The sequence below is a fragment of the Malaclemys terrapin genome, chromosome 10, assembly GCF_027887155.1.
Source record: "Malaclemys terrapin pileata isolate rMalTer1 chromosome 10, rMalTer1.hap1, whole genome shotgun sequence".
NCBI classification, from domain to species: Eukaryota; Metazoa; Chordata; order Testudines; family Emydidae; genus Malaclemys; species Malaclemys terrapin.
The window spans coordinates 56,013,195-56,024,592 of NC_071514.1; the positions used below are offsets into that span (position 1 = coordinate 56,013,195).

Here is an 11,398-nt window from a genome sequence, read left to right on the forward strand (position 1 = left end):
GTACACACTTTCCCCCCCACACCCTACCCCTCCACACACACACTGCCTCCTCACATGCTCTGCCCTTTCGTACACACTTTCCCCCCCACACCCTACCCCTACACACACACACTGCCCCCTCACACACACTGCCCTTTCATACACACTGCCCCCCCACACCCTACCCCTTCACACACACACTGCCTCCTCACACACTGCCCTTTCATACACACTGCCCCCCCACGCCCTACCCCTCCACACACACACTGCCTCCTCACATGCTCTGCCCTTTCGTACACACTGCCCCCCACGCCCTACCCCTCCACACACACACTGCCCCCTCACACACACTGCCCTTTCGTACACAATGCCCCCCCACACCCTACCCCTCCACACACACACTGCCCCTTCACACACACTGCCCTTTCGTACACACTGCCCCCCCACACCCTACCCCTCCACACACACACTGCCCCCTCACACACTGCCCTTTCGTACACACTGCCCCCCACACCCTACCCCTCCACACACACACTGCCCCTTCACACACACTGCCCTTTCGTACACACTGCCCCCCACACCCTACCCCTCCACACACACACTGCCCCTTCACACACACTGCCCTTTCGTACACAATGCCCCCCACACCCTACCCCTCCACACACACACTGCCCCCTCACACACACTGCCCTTTCGTACACACTGCCCCCCACACCCTACCCCTCCACACACACACTGCCCCTTCACACACACTGCCCTTTCGTACACAATGCCCCCCCACACCCTACCCCTCCACACACACACTGCCCCTTCACACACACTGCCCTTTCGTACACACTGCCCCCCACGCCCTACCCCTCCACACACACACTGCCCCTTCACACACACTGCCCTTTCATACACACTGCCTCCCCACACCCTAACCCTACACACACACACTGTCCCCTCACACACTCTGCCCTTTCGTACACACTGCCCCCCCACGCCCTACCCCTCCACACACACACTGCCCCCTCACACACACTGCCCTTTCGTACACACTGCCCCCCACGCCCTACCCCTCCACACACACACTGCCCCCTCACACACTCTACCCTTCCATACACTGCCCCCTCAAACACAGCTCCTCCCCACACACTGCTCCCTCGTATGCACTGCTCCACACACTGCTTCCTCATACACACAGCCCCACAAAGAGCACCACACACACAGTGCCACTCCTACACACTGCCACCACACTGTCCCCTCATATACATGGTCCCCTCACATACACTGACCCCCACACTGAGCCCCTCCCCACACACTATTCCCTCATACACACTGCCCCCCAACACTCTGCTTCTTTATACACTCTGCCCCCCACTGCTGCTCCATACAATTTCCCCCCATACACACTGCCCCCCCACAATGCCCCTCTACATACAGCCACCTAATACATATTGCCCCCAAACACTGCCACTTCATACACACTGCCCCTTCAGATACATGTCCCCCCACACTGTGCCTTCATACACACTTTACACACAGCCCTTTCATATATTCTGCCCCCCAACACATGCCCCTTCATACACACTCCTCCCGCATGCTGCCCCCTCACATACACTCCCCCAACAGACCATCCTCATGCACTGCTCCCTCATACATACTGCCCCCATGCACACAGCCCCTTCATACACACTGCCCCCCAACATTCTGCTCCTTTATACACCCAGTCCCTTCACCGCTGCACCACACACTGGCCCCCATACGGTCCCCTCCTACACAGTGCCCCTCCATGTACTGTCTCCTCAGTCACTGTCCCCTTACAGTGCAGGGTCACACACCGCTCCCCCATGTTCACCATATACAAAACCCACAGTCACACTTCATCTACACACAAACACACACTTACAAACACTGCCACCCCAAAAACCCTGTCCTCTATTCACACACACATCCCCTCCCTCTCTCACAGGCTCACATACATACATGTTTGGTGATGATAGATAAAGAACACAAAGCACTTCCCTAGGGTTCTGGCTGAGCCAGACACCGAAGATCCCCAAACAAAGGGAGAGGTTGGTGTGCACGCAGCACACAACTAATGTGGCACGGCTTATTTTAAACGGAGATTTAATGCAGGGCATGGGTGCTAAGTGGAGAGCTTTGGGGCTTTTCTTCTAAAAAATGGAAGCCATCCTCCCTCAGTCCAGCTGTCTTGGTTGGAGCAAAAGCGGAGGCTTCAGAGCAGTCATGGTTTGACCCAGGGTAACCAGTCCTGGTTTGTCCCAGACAATCACTAGTCTGAGAACAGTTTGGCCTGCACAGTGGATAAGATGTCTGAATCTCTGAATTGTGGGACTCAAACTTCCCATGTGGAGCAGCTCCAGTATGGGAAGTTTGGGTCCCACAATTCAGCCCGTTCTGCAGATCTAAGGACAAGTGCTAAGTGATAGTGACAATTGAAGATAGGCCCTAATTCTGTCCCTAGAAGATAGTACGGCTCAAGGATCTCAAAGTAAAAAATTCAGCCTCCCCACTGCACACCCTCCTCCCCAGCCAAGTAGGTGAGGCATGTTAGTTCTATTTTGAAGATGAAGAAGCAGGAGGCAGAGAGAGACTAGAGAGTCAATGGGAGTGTGGCTATAGACTCTAAAGTGTCCAGGACTGGACCCTTAGTGACTTGCCCCAGGTTGCACAGAAAGTCAGAGTTAGAAGCTCTGTCTCCTGCCCCCTCCCCCCAGCCCCTGCTTTCACCACAAGTCTGCTCCCGCTCTCACCTCAGCATGCCCACCAGCTGTGTACATGTTCTGGCTGATAAAAGCACACCCTGCAGCACGGAGTGCTCCCACACTCTGACATGGCACTGGTGTTCCAGAGTCACTGCCTCTGTATTTTTCTTGTTGATTCTGCCAGTCCCTTTTGGAGTCGAGAAGCCCAAGCCCATGTGTACTTAATCTATTCTCTGCTACTATTGTCCTCCCATTCCTAGGAGTGGCCCTAGCATCTCCCAGGAGAGCGTAGTTATTCTTCTTGACCCTCTTTAGTATTGCAATAAGGACATTGTGCAGCCTCATCTTCTTATATCTACCTCTAGATCATTACTGTGAGTCTAACCCTGGTCCACTGGGGCCCAAAGTTGTGGTGGGTGACAGGAGCTGGCAGTCCGGGCCAGGTCCCCACATCAGACCCAGCAATAGGTAGAAAAGGCTGTTTCCAAGCACCCCTGGAAGTGATGGATTACAAAAACTTTGTAACTTTGTTACAAAAACAGGCCAATTCATCTTGAAAATGTTATCTACATGTGCTAAACAATCTGTTCCACTTGTATTTAGCTGGGACTCTCTGAGTCCCTTTCCCAGCCCGGAAGAAGAGCTCTTGATAAGCTCAAAAATGTCTCTCTCTCACCAGCAGAAGTTGGGCCAATAAAAATCATAGAATCATAGAATATCAGAGTTGGAAGGGACCTCAAGAGGTCATCTAGTCCAACCCCCTGCTCAAAGCAGGACCAATTCCCAGCTAAATCATCATTACCATACCTCCCCCACCTTGTGTCTCTAAAAACGTTGGCAACGCTGGGAGCCATTGAATCAAACTGTAAACCCTGTACAGGATGGAAACCACTTCAATCCGGGGGTGCAGCAGCACCCCTAGTTCCAGCACCTGTGCCCTTGGCAGGTCTCATTGAGGAGTTTATCAGACCCGGTTGTTTCACAGAATGCAGACCCCAGTGACTTACAGGCAGCGGCAGAGCTGAGTACCCCCCCCCCCCCAATAAGACGCGGAGACAGAGCTGCGTGGTTGGCATCTTTATTGGGTCAGAGCACAGCAGGGCGCGTGGCTAACCCGCCGGAGCCGCCGGAGCCAGCCGCTCACCGGTACTTCTCGGCCAGCACCGCCGAGACGGCGGCCAGGAACTTGTCATAGGCGACGTGCACCTGCGGGGTGTACTCGTCGGCCAGGTGCACGGCCAGCACCACCTGGAAGCAGTGGGACAGCAGCTGCAAAGCAAAGCGCACAGTGTCAGCGGCAGACCAACCCTCGGTCCCAGGGAGTCCCGAGCCGGCAGCGCTTGGGACAGCGCGCACCCCCGGGAGAGAAGGGAAGGGGGGGGCTGATCCCGCACCCCCGGGAGAGAAGGGAAGGGGGGGGCTGATCCCGCACCCCCGGGAGAGAAGGGAAAGGGGGGGCTGATCCCGCACCCCCGGGAGAGAAGGGAAAGGGGGGGCTGATCCCGCACCCCCGGGAGAGAAGGGAAAGGGGGGGGGCTGATCCCGCACCCCCGGGAACTCTCCCCGGCCCTGGCCTGCACTTGCCTTGAAGTTGACCGGGTCCACGCGCAGGTTGTAGGCGTGCAGGTTGCTGAGCTCGGAGAGCGCCTCGCTGAGGTTGTCCATGTGCCTCACGGCGTCCCCCAGGGCGGTCACCACCTTCTTGCCGTGGTGGCGGATCTGCTCCGAGTCATGGTGCAGGTCGAAGTGGGGGAAGTAGGTCTTGGTCTGGGGGTAGACGATGAACATCCTGCGGGGGAGGGAGGGAGGTCAGAGACAGTGAATCCCAAAGTCCCCCACCCCGGGTGCCATGGGAGCCGCGCGCCGGCCGGCAGGGACACCCCGCGCCCTCCCGTCCGGGTGCCAGGGGAGCCCCCCGGCCGCCTGCCCACTCGAGTGGGGTGCCCCCATCAGCCCGGTCTAGCTGCGCAGCTGGGTCATTTCCAAGTCGTGCCTGCGCTGGTTTCCTCCCTGCCCCCGGCCTTACCTCTCAAGGGCCTCGGCCCCAAAGTCCTCCTGGTGCCCCAGCACCTTCTCCCAGGCGTGTTTGATCAGCTGCTTCTCGTCGTGGTTCAGCATGGCGGCGGTCGGGGGTCTGCGCTGGGCTGGCTGTCCGGTTCCGCTCGCCTCTGCCGCCCCCTTTATAGCTGTGGCAGCCGCCCTCCTCCTAGCTCCGGCTGGGCCGGCCCTGATCTTATCCGGGGAGAGGGGCGTGCGGCCGGGCAGCTATCGCCTTCCCAATGAGACCTGCCCGAGACACTGGGCACAGCCCGGCCTCCAGTCCTGGGACCCCGGAGCAGGCAAGCACATCCCCTGCCACTGTGCCTGGCAGGACAGCAAGGCAGAGGGTCTGGGAACAGCCCCACAGGCACCTAGCCCTCAGGGCAGATCCCACACAAAAAATCGAAGCACTCAGAGTCCCCTCCCCAACCGCCAGGCCCCCGGCTAGCGCAAGGAAACAGCAGGAGGGCTGTAAAAATCATTAAACTGTAACGTCAAAGGAAATGTTCCAAGGGGCACCCTCCTGAGCCTTTCCTATCGTGGTCAGCCAAAAACCCCAGCTTTGACTGGTCTGCATCTGGTGCAGAACACTCCCTTTGCTGCTCTGGAGCATAACAGAAACTAGCCTCTTTGCCCCCAGAGGGTAGCACACAAGGGTCTCTTAGCACAGTCCAGAGGGCCCTCTTATCCTCCCCTCAGTGACACCAGGGTAAACTAGGAAGGATTCCAAGGCACTAGGGTGAGCGGGGTGTAAATGAGGAGAATTTGACCCATCTCATGCACTCTTGTTTTTCTTCACTTCCCTTGGGTAGTTCCATCCTGCTGGGAGATTTACTGCACTTGAACTTCTCAAGCTGCCCTCTATCTGCTTGTTTAGAAATTTCAATCTCTCATAGATTCCTAGACTGTAAGGCCACTAGGGACCATTTGATCATCTGCCTGACCTCTTGAATTTATCAGGTTTTAACTACTAACTGTTGGTTCTTGTTATGCCTTTCTCTGCTAGATAAAAGAGCTCTAGTCAAGGAAGGCCCCATGCTGTTTTGTTACATAAGCATCTTTGGAAAAAGAAAAAACCCATAGTCTTCTAAGGAAAGACTCAATGCAAAATATGAATGTAACATGTCTACTGCTTCTCTCTACTCCCTTCACCCTTTGGGAGTCAACAGGATGTATGTCAAATTCAGTCTGTGTATGAAGAAAAAAATTCATTTTTAATTGTGTTGGCTGGGTTGGGGCTACACAGTTAGGTCTCTCAGTTTACAGGGGTTCTGCCAGGGATGACCAAGAGAGGTGTGCACAAAGATCAAGGGAAAATGGCCTTTTCATAGTAACTAAACTGTTAGTAAATTTACAGCAGATTTTGGAATCACTTTATGAGGAATACAAGTTGCAGAGCACTATCAAGAACATTACCATTTCTGCTCTTTCTTCATTTGGCTATTTGCCTATGCAATTACAGTAATTAAACATGCAAATTACAAATATACAATTTGTGTGTACAACAACCTATGTAAGTTATCAGGAATTCTGGTCTCTAAAGTGTATTTGTTATGCTTCAGAGTCAACAGACCACTTGCTCAAAACTCTCAAAGCTGTTGTCTCCAACATTGGTTCACATTTGTAACATTATTTTCACAACTATAAGGGCTATTAATTGTCTTTCAATGAAAACTTTCATTCTGCAGAATCTGAAGCTGAAGAGGTTATGATGGCCAAAAGTATAACTGGGTTCAAAAAAAGAACTAGGTAAATTCATGGAGGAGAGGTCCATCAATGGCTATTAGCCAAGATGCTCAGGGATGCAACCCCATGCTTTCAGAGTGGAGAGAGGTAAATAGTGGTATCCCCCAGGGGTCTGTACTGGGACCAGTTCTGTTCAACATATTCGTTAATGATTTGGAAAAAGAGGTAAACAGTGAGGTTGCAAAATTTGCAGATGATAAAAAAACTACTCAAGATAGTTAAGTCCAAAGCAGACTGTGAAGAGTTACAAAGGGACCTTACAAAACTGGGTGTCTGGGCAACAAAATGGCAGATGAAATGCAATGTTGATAAATGCAAAATAATGTACATTGGAAAACGTAATCCCAGCAATACATAAAAAATGATGGGGTCTAAATTAGCTGTTACCACTCAAGAAAGATCTTGGAGTTTGTGGATAGTTCTCTGAAAACCTCCACTCAATGTGCAGCAGCAGTCAAAAAAGCTACCAGAATGTTGGGAATCATTAGGAAAGGGATAGATAATAAGACAGAAAATATCAATGCCTCTATATAAATCCATGGTACGCCCACATCATGAATACTGTGTGCAGATGTGGTCCTCCCATCTCAAAAAAGATATATTGGAATTGGAAAAGGTTCAGAAAAGGGCAACAAAAATGATTAGGGGTATGGAACAGCTTCTGTATGAGGAGAGATTAATAAGACTGGGACTTTTCATCTTAGAAAAGAGATGACTTACAGATGATATGATAGAGGTCTATAAAATTATGACTGGTGTGGAGAAAGTAAATAAGGAAGTGTTATTTACTCCTCATAACACAAGAACTAGGGGTCACCAAATGAAATTAATAGGCCGCAAGTTTAAAACAAACAAAAGGAAGTACTTCTTAACACAAGGCACAGTCAACTTGTGGAACTCTTTGCCAGAGGATGTTTGTGAAGGCCGAGACTATAACAGGGTTCAAAAAATAACTAGATAATTTAATCAAGGATTGTGTCCCTATCCTTTGTTTGCCAGAATCTGGGAATGGATGACAGGGGATGGATCACTTGATGATTACCTGTTCTGTTCATTCCCTCTGAAGCACCTGGCATTGACCACTGTTTGAAGATAGGATACTGGGCTTAATGGACCTTTGGTTTGACCCAGTAGAGCTGTTCTTATGTTCTTATGCTCTGGGCATCCCATAACCTCTGATTACCAGCAGCTGAGAAGGGAAGAGATGGCAGGATCACTCCATAATTGCCCTGTTCTGTACATTCCCTTCAAAACTCTGGTTCAGGTTATTGTTGGAGACAATAATGGGCAAGAGTGACTATGGTCTGACCTGGTCTGGCAGCTCTTATGTTCTTATATCATGGGATCCACCAGGCCAGGCCAGGAGTTTGTCAAGCCTGGTCCAGAGGAACCACAAGCCACAAAATCAGCCGTCTTGCTTGTAGGGATTTGTGATGGGATTTGTGTGTATAAACCCCACACTGGTAGTGACAGGGCTAAGGGGAGACCAAGAGTCCAATTAGCCTATTCTGACATCTCCAGGCAATAGAGGGAATTAAGGATTAGACCCAGCTGGGAAGAAACAGACTAAATGATTGCTATAAAGGAAGGGCCAATAGGGGAGGACTGAGAGAGAAGAGCTGCAGTAGAGATTGTATATCTTGGGTCTGGCCCTGAAGGGAGAAGGTAGAAGGGATGAAGGTGTTCCAGGAGGCTGTGAAGCCACTGAAAGTGACACCCTTCAGCAGCAGAGTGATGAGAAGCAAAGCTGGACCTCTAGGAAGAGAGGATCACAGGACCTGAGTCTGAGGAATCACCTGCAGAGGCCCATGGTAGGAAGCAGGTCAAGGAAACAACAAGGGGTCAGAAGAGATTTCAACCACTTCCTACAAAGAGCCTGGAACCCAGAGGAGTGAGTGCCCTTGCTCCCCTGCCAAATCCAGCAAACCTTGAAAGAGTGAGCCATATCTGAGGGATTGTTGACCTTTGCTCCAGGTCTGAGGATCATAAAAATGGAAACTGAGTCAGAGTGCTACAATGCTGCATCCTAATGTGAGGTGTTGCTGAGGCGCTGAGCATGCACTGTTTCAGGCCTGATGCAACTGGGATTCTTTTTATTGATTTTAATGAGAACTGGATTGGGTCCCAATGGCTTTCTTTATTTACATCTACCTCTAGGTGTGATAGTTCTTTGCATATCATGATAAAATAAGGTTCTTCATCTCTAGCCTCTTCTAGTTCCAGATTACTCTGAAACTGGCACTAGTACAACAGTGAGTATTAAGTATCAGGGGGTAGCCGTGTTAGTCTGTATCTACAAAAACAATAAGGAGTCTGGTGGTACCTTAAAGACTAACAGATTTATTTGGGCATAAGCTTTCGTGAGTAAAAACCTCACTTCTTCAGATGCATCTGAAGAAGTGAGGTTTTTACTCACGAAAGCTTATGCCCAAATAAATCTGTTAGTCTTTAAGGTACCACCAGACTCCTTATTGTTTTTGTAACAGTGAGTATTGTCACTGGACACTCCGCTACTCAGGGGAGTCCACGCAACTCAGCATTTCCTCAGGGTGTCACAATTAAAATCACAACAGTGCCCATAAATCTTGCCGAAATCCTGCCCTGTGCCCTGCAGCCTTGGAATATTGTATTGCTTGTTTGTATTGGGGAAGTCAGCATGTTGCCCATGGAGCTGGAAAGGAACATGGGGAAAGGGGCTGGATATGGATACAATGCCTGTCACCTCTGTCTTGGGTTCCACTCCAGCCTAGGTCAGGAGCAGGGGTGGCAGGTTTGTAGAAATTTTGATGGTGCCCAGAACTGACCCCCTGCAAACTCTGCCCCCCCCAACTCTTTCCCCCCCCCACCTGCCTAAGGCTCTGGGAGGGAGCTTGGGTGGGGGGAAAGAGGTGGGGTGCAGGCCCTCGCCTGGAGCTGGTGATTAGAATGCAGGAGGGGTGCAGGCTCTGGGAGGGAGTTTGGGTGCAGAAGGGGTGAGAGGTTGGGCATTGGGAGGGAGTTTGGGTGGGGACGGGGGTCTGGGGTGCAGGGTCTGGGATGGAGTTTGGGTGCAGGCTCCGGGCTGGGGCAGGGGGTGAGAGATTGTGATGAAGTGGGACTGTTCTTAATGTTTCCTCTGAATACTGTAGGTGTGCCTCAATTTCCCCTATGCATTTCTTGAGTCTTTAGGTGGTGGGATAAGGGGGTGTAATTGTTGCAGAGCAAGGGGCCAGTGTGCATAAATGGCCGACACTCTTTCTTTTGGCAACTAATGGCCTGGGCCCTTCCCCCCTGCAAGGTGATAGCTAAAGGTGTTTGAGAACAAAGGAATCAGGTGACTGCCTGGCCTGGGAAAGGGACAAATCCCAGAGGAGGAGCGGCTGGAGAGGGAGAGTTTGGGACTGGCTGGTGATGAGGAGGGAAGTGCAGACATAGGGTGTCTGGCTCACTGCCCCCCAAAATGGACCCGGCTGAGGAGTCCTGTTCTCTGTGCCTACAAGTTCTTTTTTGACCATGTTCCTGTCATCTACTAGACCTCTGTTTTACTGGCTGGCTAAGAGTCATGTCTGACTGTAAAGTGGGGGTGCAGGACCCTCTGGCTTCCCCAGGACTTCGCCTGGGCGGACTCACTGTGGGAAGCGCATGGAGGGGCAGAGGATGCTGAATGCTCCAAGGTCAGACCCAGGAAGGTGAAGCTGTGTGAGCTTCTTGCCCTGAAGACTGTCTGCTCACAGAGAGGAGACTTCACCAGAGTCCTGACTGGCTTTGTAGGGAGCAGTTCCAGAGCATTGCCTGGGGATTCCATGACAGGGGTGCAGACTCTGGGATGGAGTTTGGGTGTAGGCTCTGGGCTGGGGCAAGAGTGGGGGTGCAGGAGGAGGTGAGGGGTGCAGGCTCTGGGAGGGAGTTTGGGGATGGGAGGGGGTGAGGGCTGTGGGGGTGGGGCTGGGGATGAGGGGTTTGGGGTGTGGAAGGGGGCTCAGGGCTGGGGCAGAGGGTTAGGGTGTGGGGGGTGAGGGCTCTGTCTGGGGGTGCAGGCTCTGGGGTGGGGCAGGGCTGGGGATTAATTTGGGGTGCAGGCAGGCTGCCCCGGGGCTGGGGCCAGAGAGGAGGACTCCCCCCAGCCCTCTCCCTGCTGGCAGCAGTGAGTTCTAGGGGAGGGGCCCCTCTCTGCCTCCTGGCAGCACACTTACCCAGCACCACTGTCACTGCACATGCTCCTAGGGCCCCTCTCAGGTCCAGGAAGCCCCCTTGCCTCTCCTGTGGTGGGTACTGGGGGGGAGGCTTCCATCACATGTGCATCTCCTCCCCTGCTGCTGCCCCTCACTGTAGCCTCACTGGGGGTGGGGGATGGGGCTGCCCCTTGCTGGGGATGGGGCAGGAGCAGTGACTGTGGGCTGAGGGGGAGGCCCTGTGCTGGTGGAGGGTCACACCGGAAAAGGGAAGTGTCCGAGGCAGAAGCGCAGGGTAAGGGCAGCCTGCCCTGCAACTCTGCGGCAGCAGTTGATGCCGGGAGCTGGCAGAGCAGAGTCAGCGTGGAGCTGCAGGCTCTGGGGGCCCGAGGTGTATGGGGGCAGCAAGTGGGGGCTGGGGGATACTTGGGGGAGGCACGTGGGGGCGGCAGGCAGGGCCAGGGGAGAGACCTGGCCCCAAACATTGGTGGAGTCGGGCTCCCAGGCCCTGAATATTGCTGGAGCCCGGCCACCATGGGACCCATACAACTCACCGCCCCTGGTCAAGAGTCTGGTTAGGCATCCTGAGAATGGGAATGTAATACAGAACCTTTCACCTTTGAGTCACCATTGACAAAGTCACTAACCTCTGGCAGCTGTTTGGTGACCTGTGTACAATGAATTAGGACTGGACATAATGGGAACTGTTGCTGGCAATCTGAGACTGAATCATGGAGACCGAATGAGAGTGGCCCATCTAGACCAGGGCAG

The 11,398-nt window shown here is 52.9% G+C and overlaps 1 protein-coding gene across 1 annotated transcript; it reads right to left on the bottom strand.

Moving 5' to 3' along the window:
* Positions 1-3,752: 3,752 nt before the first annotated feature.
* LOC128844846 (hemoglobin subunit alpha-D) lies at positions 3,753-4,850 on the bottom strand. Its single transcript, XM_054042888.1, has 3 exons — positions 4,717-4,850; positions 4,275-4,479; positions 3,753-3,959 (listed from the first exon to the last, which is right to left on the bottom strand). The coding sequence occupies exons 1-3, from the start codon at positions 4,806-4,808 to the stop codon at positions 3,831-3,833; spliced, it is 426 nt and encodes a 141-aa protein (XP_053898863.1). The 5' UTR covers positions 4,809-4,850; the 3' UTR covers positions 3,753-3,830.
* Positions 4,851-11,398: the final 6,548 nt, after the last annotated feature.

Bases quoted from the DNA above. Each gene is read 5' to 3' on its own strand.
- LOC128844846 (XM_054042888.1), bottom strand. From the start codon at position 4,808: ATGCTGAACCACGACGAGAAGCAGCTGATCAAACACGCCTGGGAGAAG. The intron at 4,480-4,716 runs GTAAGGCCGGGG...CCTCCCCCGCAG, and splicing joins GGGGCCGAGGCCCTTGAGAG to GATGTTCATCGTCTACCCCC. The intron at 3,960-4,274 runs GCAAGTGCAGGC...TTTGCTTTGCAG, and splicing joins TGGACCCGGTCAACTTCAAG to CTGCTGTCCCACTGCTTCCA.